Source organism: Emys orbicularis, chromosome 4 (assembly GCF_028017835.1).
Source record: "Emys orbicularis isolate rEmyOrb1 chromosome 4, rEmyOrb1.hap1, whole genome shotgun sequence".
Taxonomy (NCBI): domain Eukaryota; kingdom Metazoa; phylum Chordata; order Testudines; family Emydidae; genus Emys; species Emys orbicularis.
The window spans coordinates 32,642,477-32,662,622 of NC_088686.1; the positions used below are offsets into that span (position 1 = coordinate 32,642,477).

At 37.9% G+C, this 20,146-nt stretch overlaps 1 protein-coding gene across 1 annotated transcript in view; it reads left to right on the plus strand.

Moving 5' to 3' along the window:
- RPS6KA5 (ribosomal protein S6 kinase A5) overlaps window positions 1–15,893 on the plus strand; it is a 167,990-nt gene extending 152,097 nt beyond the window's left edge. Inside the window, exons 15-18 of the mRNA XM_065404223.1 lie at window positions 11,761–11,952; window positions 12,686–12,845; window positions 13,307–13,470; window positions 15,654–15,893. Of these exons, the coding sequence (XP_065260295.1) occupies window positions 11,761–11,952; window positions 12,686–12,845; window positions 13,307–13,470; window positions 15,654–15,893 (756 nt within the window). The remainder of the gene's footprint in view (window positions 1–11,760; window positions 11,953–12,685; window positions 12,846–13,306; window positions 13,471–15,653) is intronic.
- Window positions 15,894–20,146: the final 4,253 nt, after the last annotated feature.

Here is a 20,146-nt window from a genome sequence, read left to right on the forward strand (position 1 = left end):
CTAAGACTTACCTGCAAAAGTGGAAACGCTTCTCCATCTGGTGCGTCCACAGATGCCTAATACCCCAGACTGCAACCCTCTCTGACATCTTAGACTATCTTTTCAAACTAAAACAGGATAGGCTTTCGCTCACTTCTATCAGAATACACCTCGCGGCCCTTACCACCTTCCATGACACTCTGGACAGCTGTTCACTTTCGCCCACCCCACCATCAAATGTTTCCTCACGGGCCTGCAAAATCTCTACCCTGAGATGCATTCACCAGTAGCCTCCTGGAGGCTCAACCTAGTTCTCCGCGCTCTTATGATACCTCCTTTTGAGCCCCTGGCCACCTCATCCCTGCTCCACATGTCCATGAAAGAGGCTTTCTTGGTTGCCATAACATCAACAAGAAGGGTTGGTGAAATAAGCGCCCTGATGGCCTACCCTCCTACACCATTTTCTCTAAACAAGTTTACATATGAACCCGCCTCAAATTCCTCCCCAGGGTGGTGTCTACCTTCCACCGTAACCAGTCAATACACTTACCTGTATTCCATCCCAAGCCTCACACTACTTCACAGGAAGCTGCATTACATACCCTCGACGTCCGACGGGCTCTTGCATTCTATCTTGACAGAACTAAACCATTTTGTGAATCCCCTAGGCTATTTGTTTCTACTACCAAGAGATCAAAGGGTAACGCTATCTCTAAGCAAAGACCCTCCAAGTGGATCTCGGTCTGCATCAGATCCTGCTATCAGACCCAGAATGTTCAACCACCAGAGGGTGTTAGGACTCATTTTACTAGAGCAATGTCAACATCCATTGCCTTCCTCCACAACGTACCTGTTACAGACATATGCAAGGCGGCCACGTTGACATCTGACCACACATTTGCCAAACATTATGCTATCACACGGGATACCACGGCAGACACCTCAGTCGGCCATACGGTACTGTCTACTGTTGTCCCTCACAAAACTCCAAAATCACACCAACCATAGTGGGTACTGCTTCACATTCACCTAGAGTGGAGGACCCACAGGGACAGCACTCGAAGAAGAAGAGAAAGTTACTCACCTTGCAGTAACAGGTTCTTCGAGATGTGTGTCCCTGTGGGTGCTCCACTCCCCACCCTCCTCCCCTCTACTTTGGAGTACTAGTATGATTTCTCCAAGGTAGAGAAGGAACTGACGAGGGTGCGAGACACACGCACTCAGGAAGATTCCAATGAAATGGGAGATATCAACTGAGCGCGTGCGTCCCGACGAGGCACTGCTACCGAAGATCTCCGATCAATGGCGCCGGGACGCACCGTCACCTAGAGTGGAGCACCCACAGGGACACACATCTTGAAGAACTTCAATTACTGCAAGGTGAATAACTTTCTCTTTCTGCTCTCGAGTGGGCATCAGTCCAGTTTCCAACGCCTTCCACCTCAGTTGGCAGTCAGCTCCCCTTTATGCTTTCCCTCAGATCTCGATCATTTCACTGGCTGAGACAGTGTTGGTTTTCCAAGCTTGCACTGTTGTTTTAGCTTCCCATATCCTTTCCTCTCCATCCCGACCTGGTCACACTTTGAATCCTGGTCTCAGCTCCCTGCATCTTATGGTGTGGCTGTTCCATGGTTGAATGAGGAGGAAGAGCAATGTTTGGTGGCTGTTCGACAGGTCCTGCTCAGTATTAGAAAACCCCCTCCACCAGGATGGCCTGTTCAGCAAAGTGGAAGTGTTTTTCAATGTGGTAATTGGCCCGCGGAGTTCAGCCAACACTGGGTAGTATCCAAGACATCTTGGAGTATTTACCGCATCTTCAGTCGTCGGCGTTATACTTAGCTCATTGACGGTGTATCTAATGCCAATAGTCTTTCATCCACCCATTCATGGAAGATCGGTGTTTTTCAATGATGGCGAGATTCTTAAAAGAAATTCTTTGCCTCCATTCAATGGTCTGGGAACCGGTTCCCTTGTGGGACCTTAACACAGTCTTAGCAGCTCTGATGGGACTTATGTACGAACATCTAGCATCCTGTCCCTTTCCTCTCTTGTGTCAAAAAACTGTATTCCTTGTGGCAATAACATCTGCAAGGAGAGTGTGAGAGCTGCAGGCTTTGATAGCAGAGCCTCCTTACATGCAATTATCCCAAGACAAAGTGACATTGTGGCTGCACCTGAAATTTGTATCTAAAGTGGTCTGGGTTTCATTTAAACCCGGCGGTTTCATTTGCCTATGTTTTTGTCCTAAGCTGCTTATCTCTGGAGGAGCAGCATCTTCACACATTAGACCTCAAATTGTGTCTGGCCTTTTACCTGGACTGGACTAAATTCTTTTGGGCTTCACCTTGTCTGTTTGTGTTGTATGCAAACTGTATGAAGGGACAGGCAGTCTCCTCACTGACTATCTGTAAGTGGACAACTTCCTGCATCAAGACTGCATACAAAACTGCTTTGGCTACGCCCCCTCTATCGTAGCGAGCTCATTCTATGAGCGCACAGACTATGCCAATAGTGTTCGTACGTGATATCTCAATATTGTATATTTGTAGGGCTGCCATGTGGTCATCAATATGTATTTTTATGAACCATTATGCTATTATTGCAGCATCCAGATCAGATGCAAACTTTGGGAAGGCGGTTTTGCAGTCCTTGTTTAAATAGAATCCGAGCCACACCCCCTGGGTATAGCTAGTGAGTCATCCAAGTGGAATACATGGCTGCATCTACTCGAAGAAGAAGAAGCAGTTACTTACTCTAACTGTGGTCCTTGGAGATGTGATGCAGATGTGTATTCCACGACCCACCCTCTGACCCATCTGCATCAGAAACTAGTCTCTGGGCATTCACTGCAAAGGAACTGAGCGGGTGGTACGGGCAGCGATGCCTCATATAGACAGGGAGGGGGAATAGCCATGAGGTGCGAGCGCTGCCTCTCTACAGGTACTTCTAGGCAAAATTCTCCAGCTCCAGTGAACTGGGGGTACGCACACCTAAATGGAATACATACCTGCATCACATGTCAAAGAACCACAGTTACAGTAAGTGACCATTTCTTTACTACTAATAAAAGGTAATAGTAATGTGATGTGGATTAGTATCAAGTGCCTAGTGGTTACTGTCACATCTACTTATTAACTGTATTTGATTTAAAAATGAAAAATAATGAATCAGCTGCAAACTAATACAATAACTACTCATGCTGAACCTTGATGCCTTTCTGATCATGCAACCACACCTTCCTTTCAAAATAGTTCTTCTGCAGTGGTTAAACAAACAAAAACCCACCCAACAACTCTACTTTGCAAAACAAGAGACTCCACTGTACAATCTTCTCCTTGTGAGTAGAAGATGAGAGGACAAACAAAACATGACAGAGGTATAGACACATTGCTTAATGCACTATTGGAAGGTGCTCAGCTACTGTAGTGATAATGATGGCATAAAAACCTGAATAGAATAGAATTTCTCCAGTAGGACTGACCCTCAAGGGATGGTTATAATATATGACCTGAGTGCAGATGATACAGCTGTTATCTCAGAAGATTCCCAGCCATTTTCTGTCTGGAATTTAATAATCTCTCCCACTTACAACTTTGGCAACTGTTATTCTTTTTGCAGAATACTTTGTGTTATGGTTGCCTAGCATACAGTTGTTTATAACTGTTTCAAAGTTAAAGGCTAAAGAAGTCTGTGCAATAATGGTACTAAGGTGCTTTTGAAAATCTCACCCAAAAACCTAAGTGACTTCAGATCAAAAGGATTTGTGCAAGTCCCCAGGGGATTTGCTTTTGAAAATTCTACCCTTTGCTTTTATGTACTATCTGTGAATTAGTGAACATAATAAATCATTGGGGATGTCATGAAATTCTAACAAGATAAGAAAATATATTGCCAAAATGCTTAATGTAGAAGATTGCTGTTTCTCTGTCCATCAGAGAAAAAGTAGCATTTGAGGTAGGTTTTTATAAATACAGCACCATATGGAACTGAGTCCCCCCATTTACTCTTGTTACCATCTTAATTTAAAGACTGGTTCAGATGTTAGGTTTGTAAGGGAGTACTTCATTCTCTTAATAAACTGGGCACATGCTTCAACTCATCTCAATAGTGCTAATCTGTAAGAATGGAAATCTGAGTAGTTGAAGTAATGAAGGGTTACTTCTTAGTAAACAGTTCTCAGAATTTACTGCCTCTAAACAGTCAGACTAGCCCTTCCTCTCTTTTTCCTGCTTGTTGTTTTTAAAGTTACTATTTTAAGGCAGTCAGGAACTGAGGGTGGGATGCAGTTTTCCACATATAGATGTGGTCAGTGCACCTTTCTGCAAAAGCATGAGACCCCATTTAGGCTCTAACTACTCTTTTAACAGTACCGGTCAGGGTTGCTTGGCGTGACTATGTAGATTTAGTGAAATACTGATAAATAAACTAATTTTTTTTACATGGCAGTTACATAAGTCATTAAAGTAGAAAAGGGAGTTCTTAATTATGCGGCAGCCCTCCCTATCCATGCTACTATGCTATAGGCTTGAGATGTTTCGTTCTGTAAGGGACAGGAACCTATTGGATAATAGCAAAATTTAGGGAATTCACTGTAGTAATGGAATAAGAAGAGGATGTACATTTGCCCTCCTTGCCCTATAATCCTGATGTGTCATGACCCTTGTCATAATCCTGACCCTTGTCATGCTTGCCCTGGGCTCCTCCCCCCACAGCTGTGCTAGTGCCCCTCAGTACTGACCTGCACCCCTGTCATCCTAGCCCTAGACTCCTTCCCACGCACAACTCTGTAGAACAAAGATGAAGGAAAGTGTACATCCATTACTTCATGGAGAAGGGGAGAGTAAGTAACAGATAATGCAGAGAAGGCTGAAGTATTTAATGCCTTTTTTGCTTCAGTCTTCACTAAAAAGGCTAATTGTGATGAGATGCTCAACATAATTAATATTAACAACAAGGGGGAAGGATCTCAGGGCAAAACAGGAAAGAACAGGCTAAATAATATTTAGATAAATTAGATGTGTTTAATTCAGCCTATGAAAAACTAGAGTACCTATCCCTTGCTACCCCTGGTTTCTTTTGTAAACTGAACAGTGCGTCCTTTTAATCTCTCCTCATATGGAAGTTGTTCAAAATCCCTAATCTTTTCTGTTGCCCTTCTCTGTACTTTTTCCAATTCTAACACACTTTTTTTTTTTTTTTTTTTTTTTTTTTTTGAAGGGGCAACCAGAACTGCATGCAATATTCCAGGTGTGGGATTACTATGGATTTATATAGTGGCATGATGATATTGTCGGTTTTACAGGGAGTCCTCAGACTTATGACACAATTCGTTCCTCAGAATTGCGTTGTAAGTTGAAATCTAAGTTGAAACCGCTTTTCCCATAGGAATCAATGATATGAAGGGGGGATTGGTTCCTGAACCAAGGCTTGATACACTATTTTCACCACAATAACCCAGATTTTTGTACTAAATGAATTATAGATGACTAATGTTGCAACATCAATATATTTACAGTACATTGTATTTTGTAATTAGCATTCAAATAAACATATAAAATCACATATGTTGCTCAGAATGCTGGCAACACAGGCTCAGAAAGCCAGGGAGAACGGCACACATGCTGAGCCTCAGCTAATCACTGTTCAAGCTTTCTGATTGGCTCACGGCCCCGGGCTCAGCCAATCAAAAACAAGTGGCAACCTTACCTGGCAACAAGCTACCCTGCTGTCTCGAAGCCAATCAGCTCTATACCAGTATAATACCACTAGGAAGTGATTTAAAGAGAACTTTATGCAAATCGAGCATCATAAGGGCAAAACAAACATCATGGGGTGGCGTGAGACGTAAGTCAGGCATTGTAAGTCCGAGGACTCCCTGTATCATCTATGCCAGGGGTAGGCAACCTATGGCACGCGTGCCAAAGGCAGCACGCGAGCTGATTTTCAGTGACAGTCACACTGCCCGGGTCCTGGCCACTGGTCTGGGGGGCTCTGCATTTTAATTTAATTTTAAATGAAGCTTCTTAAACATTTTAAAAACCTTATTTACTTTACATACAACAATAGTTTAGTTATATATTATAGACTTATAGAAAACGTTAAAATGTATTACTGGCACGCAAAACCTTAAATTAGAGTGAATAAATGAAGACTCGGCACACCACCTCTGAAAGGTTGCCGACCCCTGATCTATGCCTTTCCTAATGGTTCCTAACATTCTGTTAGCTTCTTTGACTGCCACTGCAAGTTGAGCAGATGTTTTCGGAGAACTAGCCACAATGACTCAAAATTCTCTTTCTTGTGTGATAACAGCTAATTTAGACCCTATCATTTTGTATGTATAGTTGGGATGATGTTTTCGAGTGTGCGCTTCTTTGCATGTATTATGAACATTGAATTTAATCGGCCATTTTGTTGTACAGTCATCCAGTTTTATGAGATCCTTTTGTAACTCTTTGCAGTCTGCTTTGGACTTAAGTATCCTTGAGTAATTTTGTGCCATCTGAAATTTTGCCACCTGAATGTTTACCCCTTATTCCAGATCACTTATGAATATGTTGAATAGCATCGGTCCCTGTACAGATTCTTAGGGGACCTCTCTCCATTCTAAAAACTGACCATTTCTTCCTACCCTTTGTTTCCTGTCTTTAACCAGTTACTGATCCATGAGAGGACCTTCCCTCTTATCCCCTGGCTGCTTACTTTGCTTAAGAGCCTGTGGTGAGGGACCTTGTCAAAGGCTTTTTGGAAGTCCAAGTTTACCATATCCACTGAATCACCCTTGTTCACATGCTTGACCCCCTCAAAGAATACTAATAGATTGGTGAGGCATGATTTCCCTTTACAAAACCCGTGTTGACTCTTCCCCAACATATTGTGTTCATCTGTTTGTCTGATAATTCTGTTCTTTATTATAGTTTCAACCAATTTGTCTGGTACTGAAGTTAGGCTTACCAGCCTGTAATTGCCAGGATTGCTTCTGGAGCCTTTTAAAAAAAAAATCTGCATTGCATTAGCTATCCTCCACTCACCTGATAGCGGCTGATTTACGTGATATGTTACATAACCTAAAAAGAATAGTGTGACAGGGCCCAGCGTGTCGAGTTGGGGTGCCCACGTCGACCCAGTGCGAGGTTTGTACACCCCATCACACAGTCATCGGGATTCCCTGTTAAGTGGGTGATTCCAGTCAAGTGGGTCCTGGCCCCCTGGCAGGATCACTTAGACAAATAGTCCGTGGGTCCCTGGGCAGGCAAAACAAACAAGCAGTCTGAAGCCCTGCAGCCTCCTGGCTGGGGCAGGCAATAGGACTTGGGGAATTAGCCCCCTGGCCAGGGCAAAACATCATTCAGTCTATGGCCCCTGGGTGGGGAAAACAAACAAACAGTCTATAGGCCTTACGTCCCTCTGGGCTGGGACATAGAGCAAGCAGCAGCCTCCTCAGCAGGCGGTGGCTTGGCTTCCCCGGCAATCTCCGCCATCAGCGAAACGCCTGGAGCGTAGTCTGGGTGTTTGGGCTCTACCACCAGGACTATCGCAGGAATCAGCAGTGTACGTCCTTTCCTCTCTGTCGTCCACTCCGACTGACCTGGGCTGCCTCCTTTTATCCAGCTTCTCCACCTGGAGCATGCGCAGCAGGGGAAAGGGGGCGTGGTTGCCTGGGCCCACAATGATTGGTCCGCCCCCGGTGGCCCAATGTGGGGTTGGTACACCCCATCACAGGTGGCTCAAGTGTTGGAATCTTCCTCACATCCTCTGCAGTGATGAGCAATGCAAAGAATTCATTTAGCTTCTCTGCAACTGCCTTGTCTTTGAATGCTCTTTTAGTACCTTGATCATCCAGTGGTCCTGCTAATTGTTTGGCAGGCTTCCTGCTTCTGATGTATTACATATTTTTTTTTTTGCTCCATTAGCTATCTTCAAGAACCCATAGAGGACAAGTGAGGTCCCATAGGAATGGAAAAGGACAAACATAGTATCCAGCTTTAAAAAAGGGAGAAAAGGAAGGACCTGGAGAATAATAGGCAAGCTAGCCTAACTTCAGTACCTGGAAAGATACTGGAACAAATTATTAAACAATAAGTTAATAACAATAATAGAGGATAATGTGATAAGCAATAGCCAGTATGGATTTGTCAAGAACAAATAATCCCAAACCAATGTTATATCCTTCTTTGACAGGGTAACCAGCCTAATAAATAGAAACAGTAGACATGATATAGCTTGACTTTAGTAAGGCTTTTGACACAATTCCACGTGATATTCTCATAAGCAAACTAGGGAAATATTGTCTACGTGCAATTACTATAAGGCGCTTATATAACTAGTTGAAAGACTGTACTCAACAAGTAGTTATCAATGGTTCACTGTCAAACTGGGAGGATGTACCAAGTAGTATTTTGCAAAGGTCTGTTCTGGGTCTGATAGTATTCAATGTTTTCATTAATGACTTGAATGATGGAATGGAAAGTGTGCTTATAAAATTTGCATACCAAGCTGGGGAGGGGTTGCAAGCACTATGGAGGATGGGACTAGAATTCAAAATGATCTTGATAATTTAGAGAATCGGTCTGAAATCAATAAGACAATATTCAGTAAAGACACGTGCAAGGTACTGCACTTAGGAAGGAAAAATCAAATGCACAGATACAAAATGGAGAATAACTGAATAGGCATCATTACTGCAGAAGAGTCCGAGGGCTATAGTGGATCACAAATTTAATATGAGCCAACAGTATGATGGTGTTGTGAAAAAAGCAAATAGTATTCTGAGCTGTATTACACAGGAGTGTCATATGTAAGACATTGGAGGTAATTGTTCTGCTATACCCAGCACTGTTGAGGCCTCAGCTGGAGTACTGTGTCCAGTTTTTGGCATCATACTTTAAGAAAGATGTGGACGAATTGGAGGGAGTCCAGAGGAGAGCAGTAAAAATGATAAAAGGTTTAGAAAACATGTCCTATAAGGAAAGGTTGAAAGAACTATGCATGTTTAGTGTAGAGAGGAGAAGGCTGAAGGGGGACCTGGTAAGTCTTCAAATACGTAAATGGTTATTATGAAGAGGACATTATTCAATTGTTTTTCATGTCCTCTGAGTATAGGACAAGAAGTAATTGGCTTAGTTTGCAGTATGGGAGTTTTAAGTTGGCTATCTCTAACTATAAGAATAATTAAGCAGTAGAACAGGGATTTTTCCCTGATGTCTTTAGCTTCCCTTATCAATTTTCTACACTTCATAGTTGGTAATTTATAATGTTCACAATCTACATCATGTTTTTTTTCCATTTGTTATATAATGTGTGTTTGTTTCTAATTTCTGTCTTCACTTCCCTCTTAACTAGGATGGGCTTTTAACCCAGTTGTCCTCTTCTGTGACTGAGGAATTGTGGCTTTTGGGCTGTCTTGTAAACTCTTCTTAAACAATTGCAATGTTCATTCATATTTTGCTCTCTAAATTCTTCCTTCCCATCAGTTTTGCTCATAATTCTTATTTTCTTCATCTTTGGAAAATTAGGTTCCAAGTATATCTGTTACTTAGCTGGGATTATCCTCTGTTTGTCCATAATTAATGTAATGAGGTCTTGGTCACTGGTCCACTGACAACCACAACTTCCAGTCCAGTGATCAGTTCATAATAATGAGGGTCCAAAATAGTTATCTTAGGTGTTTCATCTTTTCTTTCAGAATATTGTCACCTATGATAGAAACTCTGATGGTGTTTTATTACTGGCTGCATGAGACCTGCAGCATATATTTCACATAACACAATTTTTCCTAACACAAATTGCAGACAGGCACTTTAAGGAGCAACTTGTCCTTTTGTCTAAATTGATTCAGTCATCTGCAACAGCCCCCCTTGAGCTTTATTAGTTAGCAAATTGATCCACATGCATTCAAGATTCTGCTGTTCTGAACTATCAATAATTCTAAAACAGGTAATGGTTTGCTTAATGTAGAGTGTCAGTCCCCACCTCTTTTACTCACTATATCTCTCCTAAATAGATTGTAACCAGTGATGTTAACATTCCAGTAAAGGGAAGCATCCACCCAGAGGTCGGTAATGCCAGTTGTGTCAAATTTCTTCTCACCAGTGAGAATTTCCAGTTCCTTCTGCTTATTACCCAGACTCCTAGCACCGTTGTATAAGAAATTTAAAAAAATATTTTCTTTACGTTCTTTGCTACTTAGGTTCAATATGTTCCTAGCACCTGGAGTCTGAGTTTGTAATGCTTTTGACCCTTTAACATTATTCCCTTGCATTATATTTTTATATATATGAACCAAAGATGAGGCTGGGAATATGTTTGTGCGTGTGCACTCGTGCACTTTTAAGTCAGATGTAGTACTGAGTGAAAATGCTTTATGTACTTAAATACAATGATTTTCATTCAGGAGGAAAAAGAATAAACTATGCATTAAAATTGAACAAGAAAAAATTCAAATGTACTTGGAAATAAGTACTCTTGCAGACTATATTGGGAGGGAAATGAAAAGATGCAGTAAAGGAGGAAGAAAAATGATTTAGGATTAATGCGTTCAGATTCTTTGAGCATGATATAAAAGTTTCGTTAATTACAAACTAAAAAAAAAAAGTATATTTTTAAAGTAAAGAAATAGCTCTGGGTCAGAGGGAACGAAGAAGTGTTTTAAGAAGATGAAGTAGCCAAATGGAAATTTGATTCTAGCCATCATATGTGGGGGAAGACTCAAAAAGAAGGCATTATTAGTAGAGTTCTGTGGGCAGACAAAGAAAGTAGATAAATGTGAGGTGTCAGAAACAGATCATTTGAGCTTTGTCAGATTTTCTTATCATTATCAGCACACCAGCTTGCTTTCTCCCCAAATTCTCACCAGGAACTTTTCTAATAACTAAATCAAATTATTTCTGCAGCCTGTCAGAACTGTATTGCCCATGTTGGTTGAATCTTAATGGTTTATAATCCATCTTTAATGTTGGAATTCAGTGATTATATGAATATTCCTTAAATTAGGGAAACTGGCACAGGAAAATACACATTCTCTCTCTGAATTTTCTCAGGTTTGGTCTTCCAAGTTTTTGTATTGGTAGCAAGAGACAACTTTAAAGCTCAATCCTGCAAGATGCAGAGCACATTCTTGGAGTGCTATTGCGCACTCTCACTCATATGGCAGTCTAGATTACTTAGCACATTACAGAATAGAGCTTTAAATGATTTAAAAGACTGATGCACATTTGGTTAGTGCACTTAAATTGGAATAAACCAATTTAATTCTTTTAAAGTAGGTAGTGTTAAATAGTATTCTTCAGTTACAATAAGTACTCCGTCCTGTAAAAATTAGGTTGCTAAGAAGTGTAATATTTTTACTAATTCAGTGTTTAAACATTTTCCATTTCCCTTTCTAAACATGCTAGTTTCTAATTTTTCCTGCTTGTTAGTGATATAGTTGTGATATAGAATTTGATTTGATATGCTTGACACTGTATCTTGGAAAATCATCTCCTAAGCATGCGCATACATATCAGCTGATTTCACAAGTTGCATAGTGGTAAACACATGCTTATCTCCAATCAGAGCTGATTTATAAATTAAACATTATTTAACTTCTCTTTCTAATTAAGCAGTATGAGGAAATAGGATATATTCACAAATGGGAGAAAAGCATATTGGCTTACATATTTGTTCGTAGAGACTAAATTCTTTTTTAAATTGTTGGTTCGAATCAGTTTTGTGTATGTTTTAAAACTGCATCTTTTAAATTGTTAACTTTAACTTTTAGTTATCTTTGCATTTGCTTTTCAGAATTTATTGTTCACAGATGAAAATGATAATTCAGAAATAAAAATAATTGATTTTGGATTTGCTCGGTTAAAACCACCTGATAATCAGCCTCTTAAGACTCCATGTTTTACTCTTCATTATGCTGCTCCAGAGCTCTTGAATCACAATGGTTATGACGAATCCTGTGATCTCTGGAGTTTGGGGGTCATTTTGGTGAGTGTTTGGTTGTGTGGCTTATTTATTTTAATCATTCTATAACACAAGCAAAATTGATTCCTTGGTAAAACTAATGTCTGGGGAGGGCTTGACATTGTCCCAGATAAACTAGAATTGGATGGACACTGCTTTGGAGTGGAGTGAGGATATATTTTTCCTGCACATATAGTAGCAAGCTGGGATGTGTATTGGAGGCATTTAAGAAGGTAGAGCTAGAGCCAGCTTTCAGTTTTTTTCTGAGCAATTTGATTAAATTATTTTCCTTGGAATGTTCACCTGTTAAAACAGCTTGGATGTGTGAAGGAAATAATAAGTCGATTATGAGACCTCTATAAATTTATATTATGCTCTTAAAACTGTTCCGGTTCAGATAAAGATCCAACCTACATTCTGTTTTACAGAAAAATTTATTTTGAAAAATAAGTAAATGGTATAGGCTTTCCCACTGCATAAAATCTGTATGTTTTCAACATTCCTGAGACATGTAAGCCATGTTGCTTACAAGGTCTCTAAATAAAGACCTGTTGTGCTTTAGACCATGTACACCTTAAAGAGAAAATATAACTCTTATTAAAGTACCATTAGTTGGAATATATATGCTGTTGCTAACTCTGCAAGTAACAATATCTGAATATTGAGTTAGTTAGGTTAATGTGTAATCAGTAATATTGTAGTAAAGTTGGCAATAAATATATGGTACTAATTAGTACTAGTTTTGTTCTCCTGGTAGTATACAATGCTGTCAGGACAGGTACCCTTCCAGTCTCAAGACAAAGGTTTAACATGCATCAGTGCATTGGAAATTATGAAGAAAATTAAAAAGGGAGAATTCTCCTTTGAAAGAGAAGCCTGGAAGAATGTATCTCAAGAAGCCAAAGATTTGATACAAGGTAGGTATCCATAGATATTTCATATTTTTCTTTTAGTTGCAGTGACCAGAGAAAAGTACCATACTGTATACTTTTGTGTTCTTCAGTTTTTGGTGCTTTATTAATTTAAGTTTATAAGGAAACCAAAGTAGTCTTTTTGTTACAAGCAGTAATTATCAGCTCATCCATAATCAATGTCTATAATTCTTTAGGGATGTCAGTTATTGAACACTTGATTTATTATTGTTGATTTATGAATGTTTTATAACAAGTACTTAGTTCATTTCTCTGTTAAAAAGTATTTTGTACAACCCTGTGTCAACATTGTATGAGCTATATCTAAAGTGATATATAATCATGACTCATCAAATGATTCAAGTTTTATGTTTTCAAATGATTACTTTATCCACAGTATTAAAAAGATAAATAATAGCTCCTGGATTAAGAATATATTTAATATATATATAATATATTTCTGTTAGGACTTCTTACAGTGGATCCAAATAAAAGAATTAAAATGTCCAGCTTGAGATATAGTGAATGGCTTCAAGATGGGAGCCAGCTGTCATCCAATCCTCTAATGACTCCTGATAACTTAGGCTCTTCAGGAGCTGCTGTACATACATACGTCAAAGCAACCTTTCATGTAAGCTTAAAAACTCTTGTATTTTAATTATAAATATTAAACATTTGCTATATTATATCAGCCTAGAATTTGGATTTACATGAATTTGTTTATTTAAAAAATGTATTTACATTTAGAGTTCTATGATAGGTGTATAGGAAGTTACAGAAATATAAGGCCTATATAATATATTGACTTGTATCAATGGCCAAAAACCTACATGAGAGAATATAATGAAACACATGTCAAAATGGGAAGTTGAGAGAGGAATATAGATTTTGACAGCATATTTATATCACTGAGGAAAGTGATGATGGTGAAACAGCTACCATAAATATACAAGTTTAGAGAAGGTCCTTAAACAAAGCTTTGTAAGATATGTGTAACGTTCTGGTTACATTTAGCACTTGCTTGACTTTCAGTTTAATTGCCCTTCTTGTGATTAGGAAAGAGAGAAAATTAATCGCCATTTTAATCGCATTGTTAAATGAATACCAATTGAAATTTATTAAATATTTTTGGATGTTTTTCTACATTTTCAAATATATTGATTTCAAATACAACACAGAATACAAAGTGTACACTCCTCACTTTATATTATTATTTTTGATTACAAATATTTGCACTATAAAAATGATAAACATAAGAAATAGTATTTTTCAATTCACCTCATACAAGTACTGTAGTGCAATCTCTTTATTGTGAAAGTGCAACTTACAAATGTAGAATTTTTTTTGTTACATAACTGCACTCAAAAACAAAACAATGCAAAACTTCAGCGCCTACAAGTTCATACAATCCTACTTCTCGTTCAGGCAATCGCTAATATAAACCAGTTTGTTTACATTTATGGGAGATAATGCTGCCCACTTCTTGTTTACAATGTCACCAGAAAGTGAGAACAGGCGTTCACATGGCATTTTTGTAGCCGGCATTGCAAGGTATATACGTGCCAGATATGCTAAACATCCGTATGCCTTTTCATGCTTCGGCCACCATTCCAGAGGACATGCTTCCATTCTGATGAAGCTCGTTAAAAAAATAATGCGTTAATTAAATTTGTGACTGAACTCCTTGGGGGAGAATTGTATGTCTCCAGCTCTATTTTACCTGCATTCTGCCATATATTTCATGTTATAGTAGTCTCGGATGATGACTCAGCACATGTTGTTCATTTTAAGAACACTTTCACTGAAGATTTGACAAAACGCAAAGAAGGTACCAATGTGAGATTTCTAAAGATAGCTACAGCACTCAACCCAAGATTTAAGACTCTGAAGTGCCTTCCAAAATCTGAGAGGGACGAGGTGTGGAGTATGCTTTCAGAAGTCTTAAAAGAGCAACACTCCGGTGTGAAAACTACAGAACCCGAACCACCAAAAAAGAAAATCAACCTTCTGCTGGTTGCATCTTACTCAGATGATGAAAATGAACATGCGTTGGTCTGCACTGCTTTGGATTGTTATCGAGCACAACCCGTCATCAGCATGTCCTCTGTAATAGTGGTTGAAGCATGAAGGGTCATGTGAATCTTCAGCGCATCTGGCATGGAAATATCTTATGACGCCAGCTACAACAGTGCCATGAGAACGCCTATTCTCACTTTCAGGTGACACTTTGAACAAGACGCGGGCAGCATTATCTTCTGCAAATGTAAACAAACTTGTTTGAGCGATTGGCTGAACAAGAAATAGGACTGAGTGGACTTGTAGGATCTAAAGTTTTGTATTGTTTTATTTTTGAATGCAGTTTTTTTTGTATATAATTCTACATTTGTAAGTTCAACTTTCCTGATAAAGAGATTGCACTACAGTACTTGTATTAGGTGAATTGAAAAATACTATTTCTTTTGTTTTTTACAGTGCAAATATTTGTAATAAAAATAAATATAAAGTTAGGATTGTACACGTTGTATTCTGTTGTAATTGAAATCAATGTATTTGAAAATGTAGAAAACATCCAAAATATTTAAATAAATGGTATTCTATTATTGTTTAACATTGCGATTAATCGTGGGAGTAACATTTTTAATCGCTTGACAGCACTAGTTTAAAGGCTTGTAAAATTGTCATAAACTGCATGAAGAATGTATAGACATGACTCTTGAGAAATAATAAAACATAGAACTCATACTTCATTACACATGTGCTAACATTTCTTAAACCTTTTACAAATGCATAAATTGCCATTTTATTTTGAAACAGGCCTTTAACAAGTACAAAAGGGAAGGATTTTGCCTCCAGAATGTTGACAAGGCACCTCTTGCTAAAAGAAGGAAGATGAAAAAGACAAGTACAAGCACAGAGACGCGTAGCAGTTCCAGTGAAAGTTCACATTCTTCCTCCTCTCATTCTCATGGTAAAATTACACCAACAAAAACCCTGCAGCCAACAAATCCTGCAGACAGCAATAACCCAGAAACCATCTTCCAGTTCTCTGACTGAAAAGCAGAGAAATATCCTCTCTTGAACAATTAAGAGGTGATAAGCCTGGTAGTACCTGTCCCTCCTTGGAACAGAGGGATTACGGGGATATGTTCATTGCTTTGAACAATTTATTTCAGTTCTGCCTTTTTAGCTTTTTGTTTCAAGACATTTGGTTTTAGTCCTAGTTCAGAATCACTGGATGTGGTATAATATTGTGAATACAACCGACATTGAACTCTCTTAGGGCTGGATTGGTGTGCAGTCTAGTCCTGAGTAAAGGGTAATCACATTGTTGTTTTATCCCTGGAGTGTGACTGAGAGGCATAATCTCCTTTCAGTTTCCCCACTGTTCCAGGGAGGGAATACACTGTAAAAGTCAATGTGTACTCCCTGAAACGCTGTGTAACTTTGCCACTAGGCATGTTGTGGGGAGCAGAGTCAAGAGCCTTCCTGCCCATCTGCATAAGGAGGGTCATAGCAGCTCTGGTTCTCTCTGCACACAAGTAATGGCGGTACAGTGCACTAAAGCAAGAGGCCATCTTACATCACTTCTAACTCCCTTGTGTTGGTGCATAGGATGGGCCGGAACCTGGACCTTATTTAGGAATTTAAGAACAGAGCTGAACATAAAAGGAGTACCATTATGCTGTTTTACAAATTTATTTCTTAAATTTGGTTTTACGCTACTCAGAATATAACAGTCTTATATTATCTAGATGCAAAAGGAATCTATGGCTAGCAAGATGAGGTGACTTTGCACTGTAATGCTATTGTTTATTTGTATTTCTAGAAAATATAAATTTTTAAAAAACTTTTCAAGCTCCAAAACCCAATGATATACCAGAGAAAAGAAGTTGAAATTTAGTACTGAACATTTTTTTTAAAAATGGTCATGTGTTCAAATACCTATTTCAAGGAACAGCTATAATGTATTGTGTTTATCTTTTATATTTCTATGATAACTTGAAGATACCAAGATGAATCTTTTTTTAAAAGATGCAGAAACGCCAAATTCCATTTTTGTTATCATGGGGTCCATATTGAATGCATGCCAACTTATGTTTTTAATTTTGCATTGCACAAATGTGGCAGTTAGCTTAATACTGATCGTAAAATATTCAAATATATTTTTCTTGTTTGTGCTTTATAAAACACCTGAATGATTTTGATGTTTTCTCATGGAGTGTATTTGGGAGCCCACAAGCATGCTGCTCTGAGATGCTGAGTGTCCTTAAGTCTCACTGATTTCAGCGGGAATTGTGGGCTCTTAGCACCTTTGAAAGAGTGCTCAGCACCTGGCAGGAATGAAACCCTGTACCTTTGCCATTTTTTTTCATTCCTTACATTACATTTCCTTCCTCACATCTTGCTTCTATCTTGTACATAATAAATAACTAGACTTGGGCATGTTGTATAGTGTAGTTGTAAAGCACTTATGCACTGGGAAAACTAAAGGGAAATTATACTAAACACTGTGTTTCACAACTGTACACTGTTGTACTACAGTGAGGTATTTCCTGCTGTGGTAGTATATTATGTACATAACCTGTTTGGAATCATAAATATGTGACTTTTACTGAAACATTTCCATAGATATACTTTTAAATTGAATAGCATATTTTGTAAACTTATGCAGAGCATTTCTACTACTCACCTTCTGAATGACTAGGGACAACTATTAAGTGCTAAATAAGACCCCAGTTCTGTAAACAATTACACATGTGAGTCATCTCATTAAAGTCAATGAGACTACTGGTGTAAAGTACATGTGTAATTGTTAGCATGATTGGAACCTAGTTGACTAAAATGCAGCAAGCTGTTAATAAAATCTGTTAAAGTAAACTTAATCCAAACCCTATGCAAAAAGGATATAGGAATTGTTTATGTCAATGGTTTTATTTATTTAATTACATCAGATAACAGTGTTGAGAAATCTTATGCAGCCATGTTTACAAGGACTGTGTTTGACAAAACCAAGAGGTTTTGAGACCCAACATTTGTTCTGTGTTGCTTTAATATTATTAATGACAGCATTTTGAGGATTTGAGAATTACTGATGTGAATTACTTAATTTACTACTTTCTTGACATGAGTGTCAGTAGTAATTGCAGCATTAATTTTAGGTTGATGTGAATATTGAGACATTTGCACTGTTTGTGTAGAATTAGTATATTTAATCTTCAAAATCAGTATATATGCTGGTAACACAAACAATTTAAAGTGGCTGGTGTTAAGATATTTTAAACTAATATTAATATAATATTCAGATTTGCTTTCTGAATACTCTCTTGGGAGTAATCTCAGTAATAAATACAACTCATTTGTAAACAAATACATTCCCTCTCCCCAGTAAACCTACAGTAAATACAAAGAAACTACAGCAACAATTAATATTTATTATGCAAACAGCACTAACAAATTGCAATGCCGACTGTTTGTAATGTTCAGTAAACCGCACTTTGAGATATTTTTGCTGTACAGTTTTTCAAGTACTTTTTAAACAAAAACAAAAAGGTTTCTAAATGGAAAAAAAAATTGGAATTAAATGACCCTGCTGAATTTAACTTTTTAAAATAAGGGGATAATAAAATGTGTTCCCTTGCTTGGGAAACTTGAAGAAATGACTTTTTATATTAGAATAACTTTATGGACAATTGCTAAAATTGACTAAAAGAGTGATCATTTCATTCTGAGGAAAGTGCAGTTGTATTTTCATTGTTTTATCGCACAGGCATTTATGAAATACTTCATTATGCCATTTTTAGACTATATTGGGACTCTGGAATTATTACAACTCACAGTAATGGATACACATCTCTTGCATAAAAGACATTTTCTTTTATACAAGGATATTTGGATGCAAAGTCTGCTTTTCTTTTGTGCTATACTGGTATAGTGTTTTGCCTATCACCTATTTAATTTTTAATATGAGGACGAACAATACTCAGTCACATATAAATATCATGGACCTGATTCTTCATTGCCCTTTGCCTTGTGCAGTCATTTATGCCTGTGCAAAGTGGGTGTAAAATTTTGCCACACCATAATATTAGGACTAGATTCTCATTTATGCTAAGACTACTTTACACCACTCTATTAGTGTAAAAGGGCACTAAGTGGGTATAAATTACATTTATAGTTTAAAGTACTTTTAAACCACTGCACAAGGTGGAATCAAGCCCCATATATTTCTAATTGTATGTATACTTCTAGATTTCTCTCTAATTAGCACAAAATACTAAATTCAGCCACATTTATTAAGAGGAAGTATGGCAAATGTTACTGACAGATTCTAATTTAATTTGAATTTATATCTCTCCATTCCTTCCAGATTATTTGGTGCAGTCAACAGTACTAGGAAGAGCAGTAGATTAGTTTCTTGAAAACCCAGTTCTTTAACAGTATAGCTCTAAATAACTATTTACTTTTATTTATATTAACATATTTTAAAAAAAAATCAAAATATTTAGTTGTACAAATAAATAGTTTATTTGTTCTGAGAACTTACTGTTTTTAAAAATACAAACGGTAACCATTTAGGGCTAGATATGAAAAAAGTAGAAGGCTTGGAGCAGGAAAAGCACAAAACCAGAGTTTTACTTGACTTTCTACTTCTCAGAATAAATTAAATTCCTCCTTCTCACACAAAGAGCAATCTATCCTTAATTTAGAGGATTGTTTCTTCATAGAAGGTCAGACAAAATACTTAGTACACTTATCTCACATGTACAGTATTATAAAAGAAGAATTTTACTACAATGGATAATTGTTATTGTTCTTCAGAAGAGCATAAAAATACAGTATACCATCAAGATGGCTGACATTTCCCATCTTCCAGATTGACATTACTGATGCACCTGTTTTCGCTGCCCTTCTAAACAAAATAATTTATACCAGCACAGCCACATTCCCCTGCTGCTTCTTCCAGAATATACTTAAAGGAATAGATTCACACAGTTGTCATGTATGTGTTTTATCAGTATTCTAAAGAATTGTTACTATATAAGTATCATTCTCAATTTTTAACAAGAAGTGTGTATATATTTTATTTTTTTAATAGTTATTTGGTCTTCAGTTATAATTTTTTGTTGTGGTATTATGCCTTAAGCATCATACCTAGGGCACTACCAAATTCACGGTCCATTTTGGTCAATTTCATGGTCATAGGATTTTAAAAGTCATAAATTTCATTATTTCAGCTATTTAAGTCTAAAATTTCACAGTGTTGTAATTGTAGGGGTCCTGACCCAAAAAGGAGTTGTGGGGGGGTC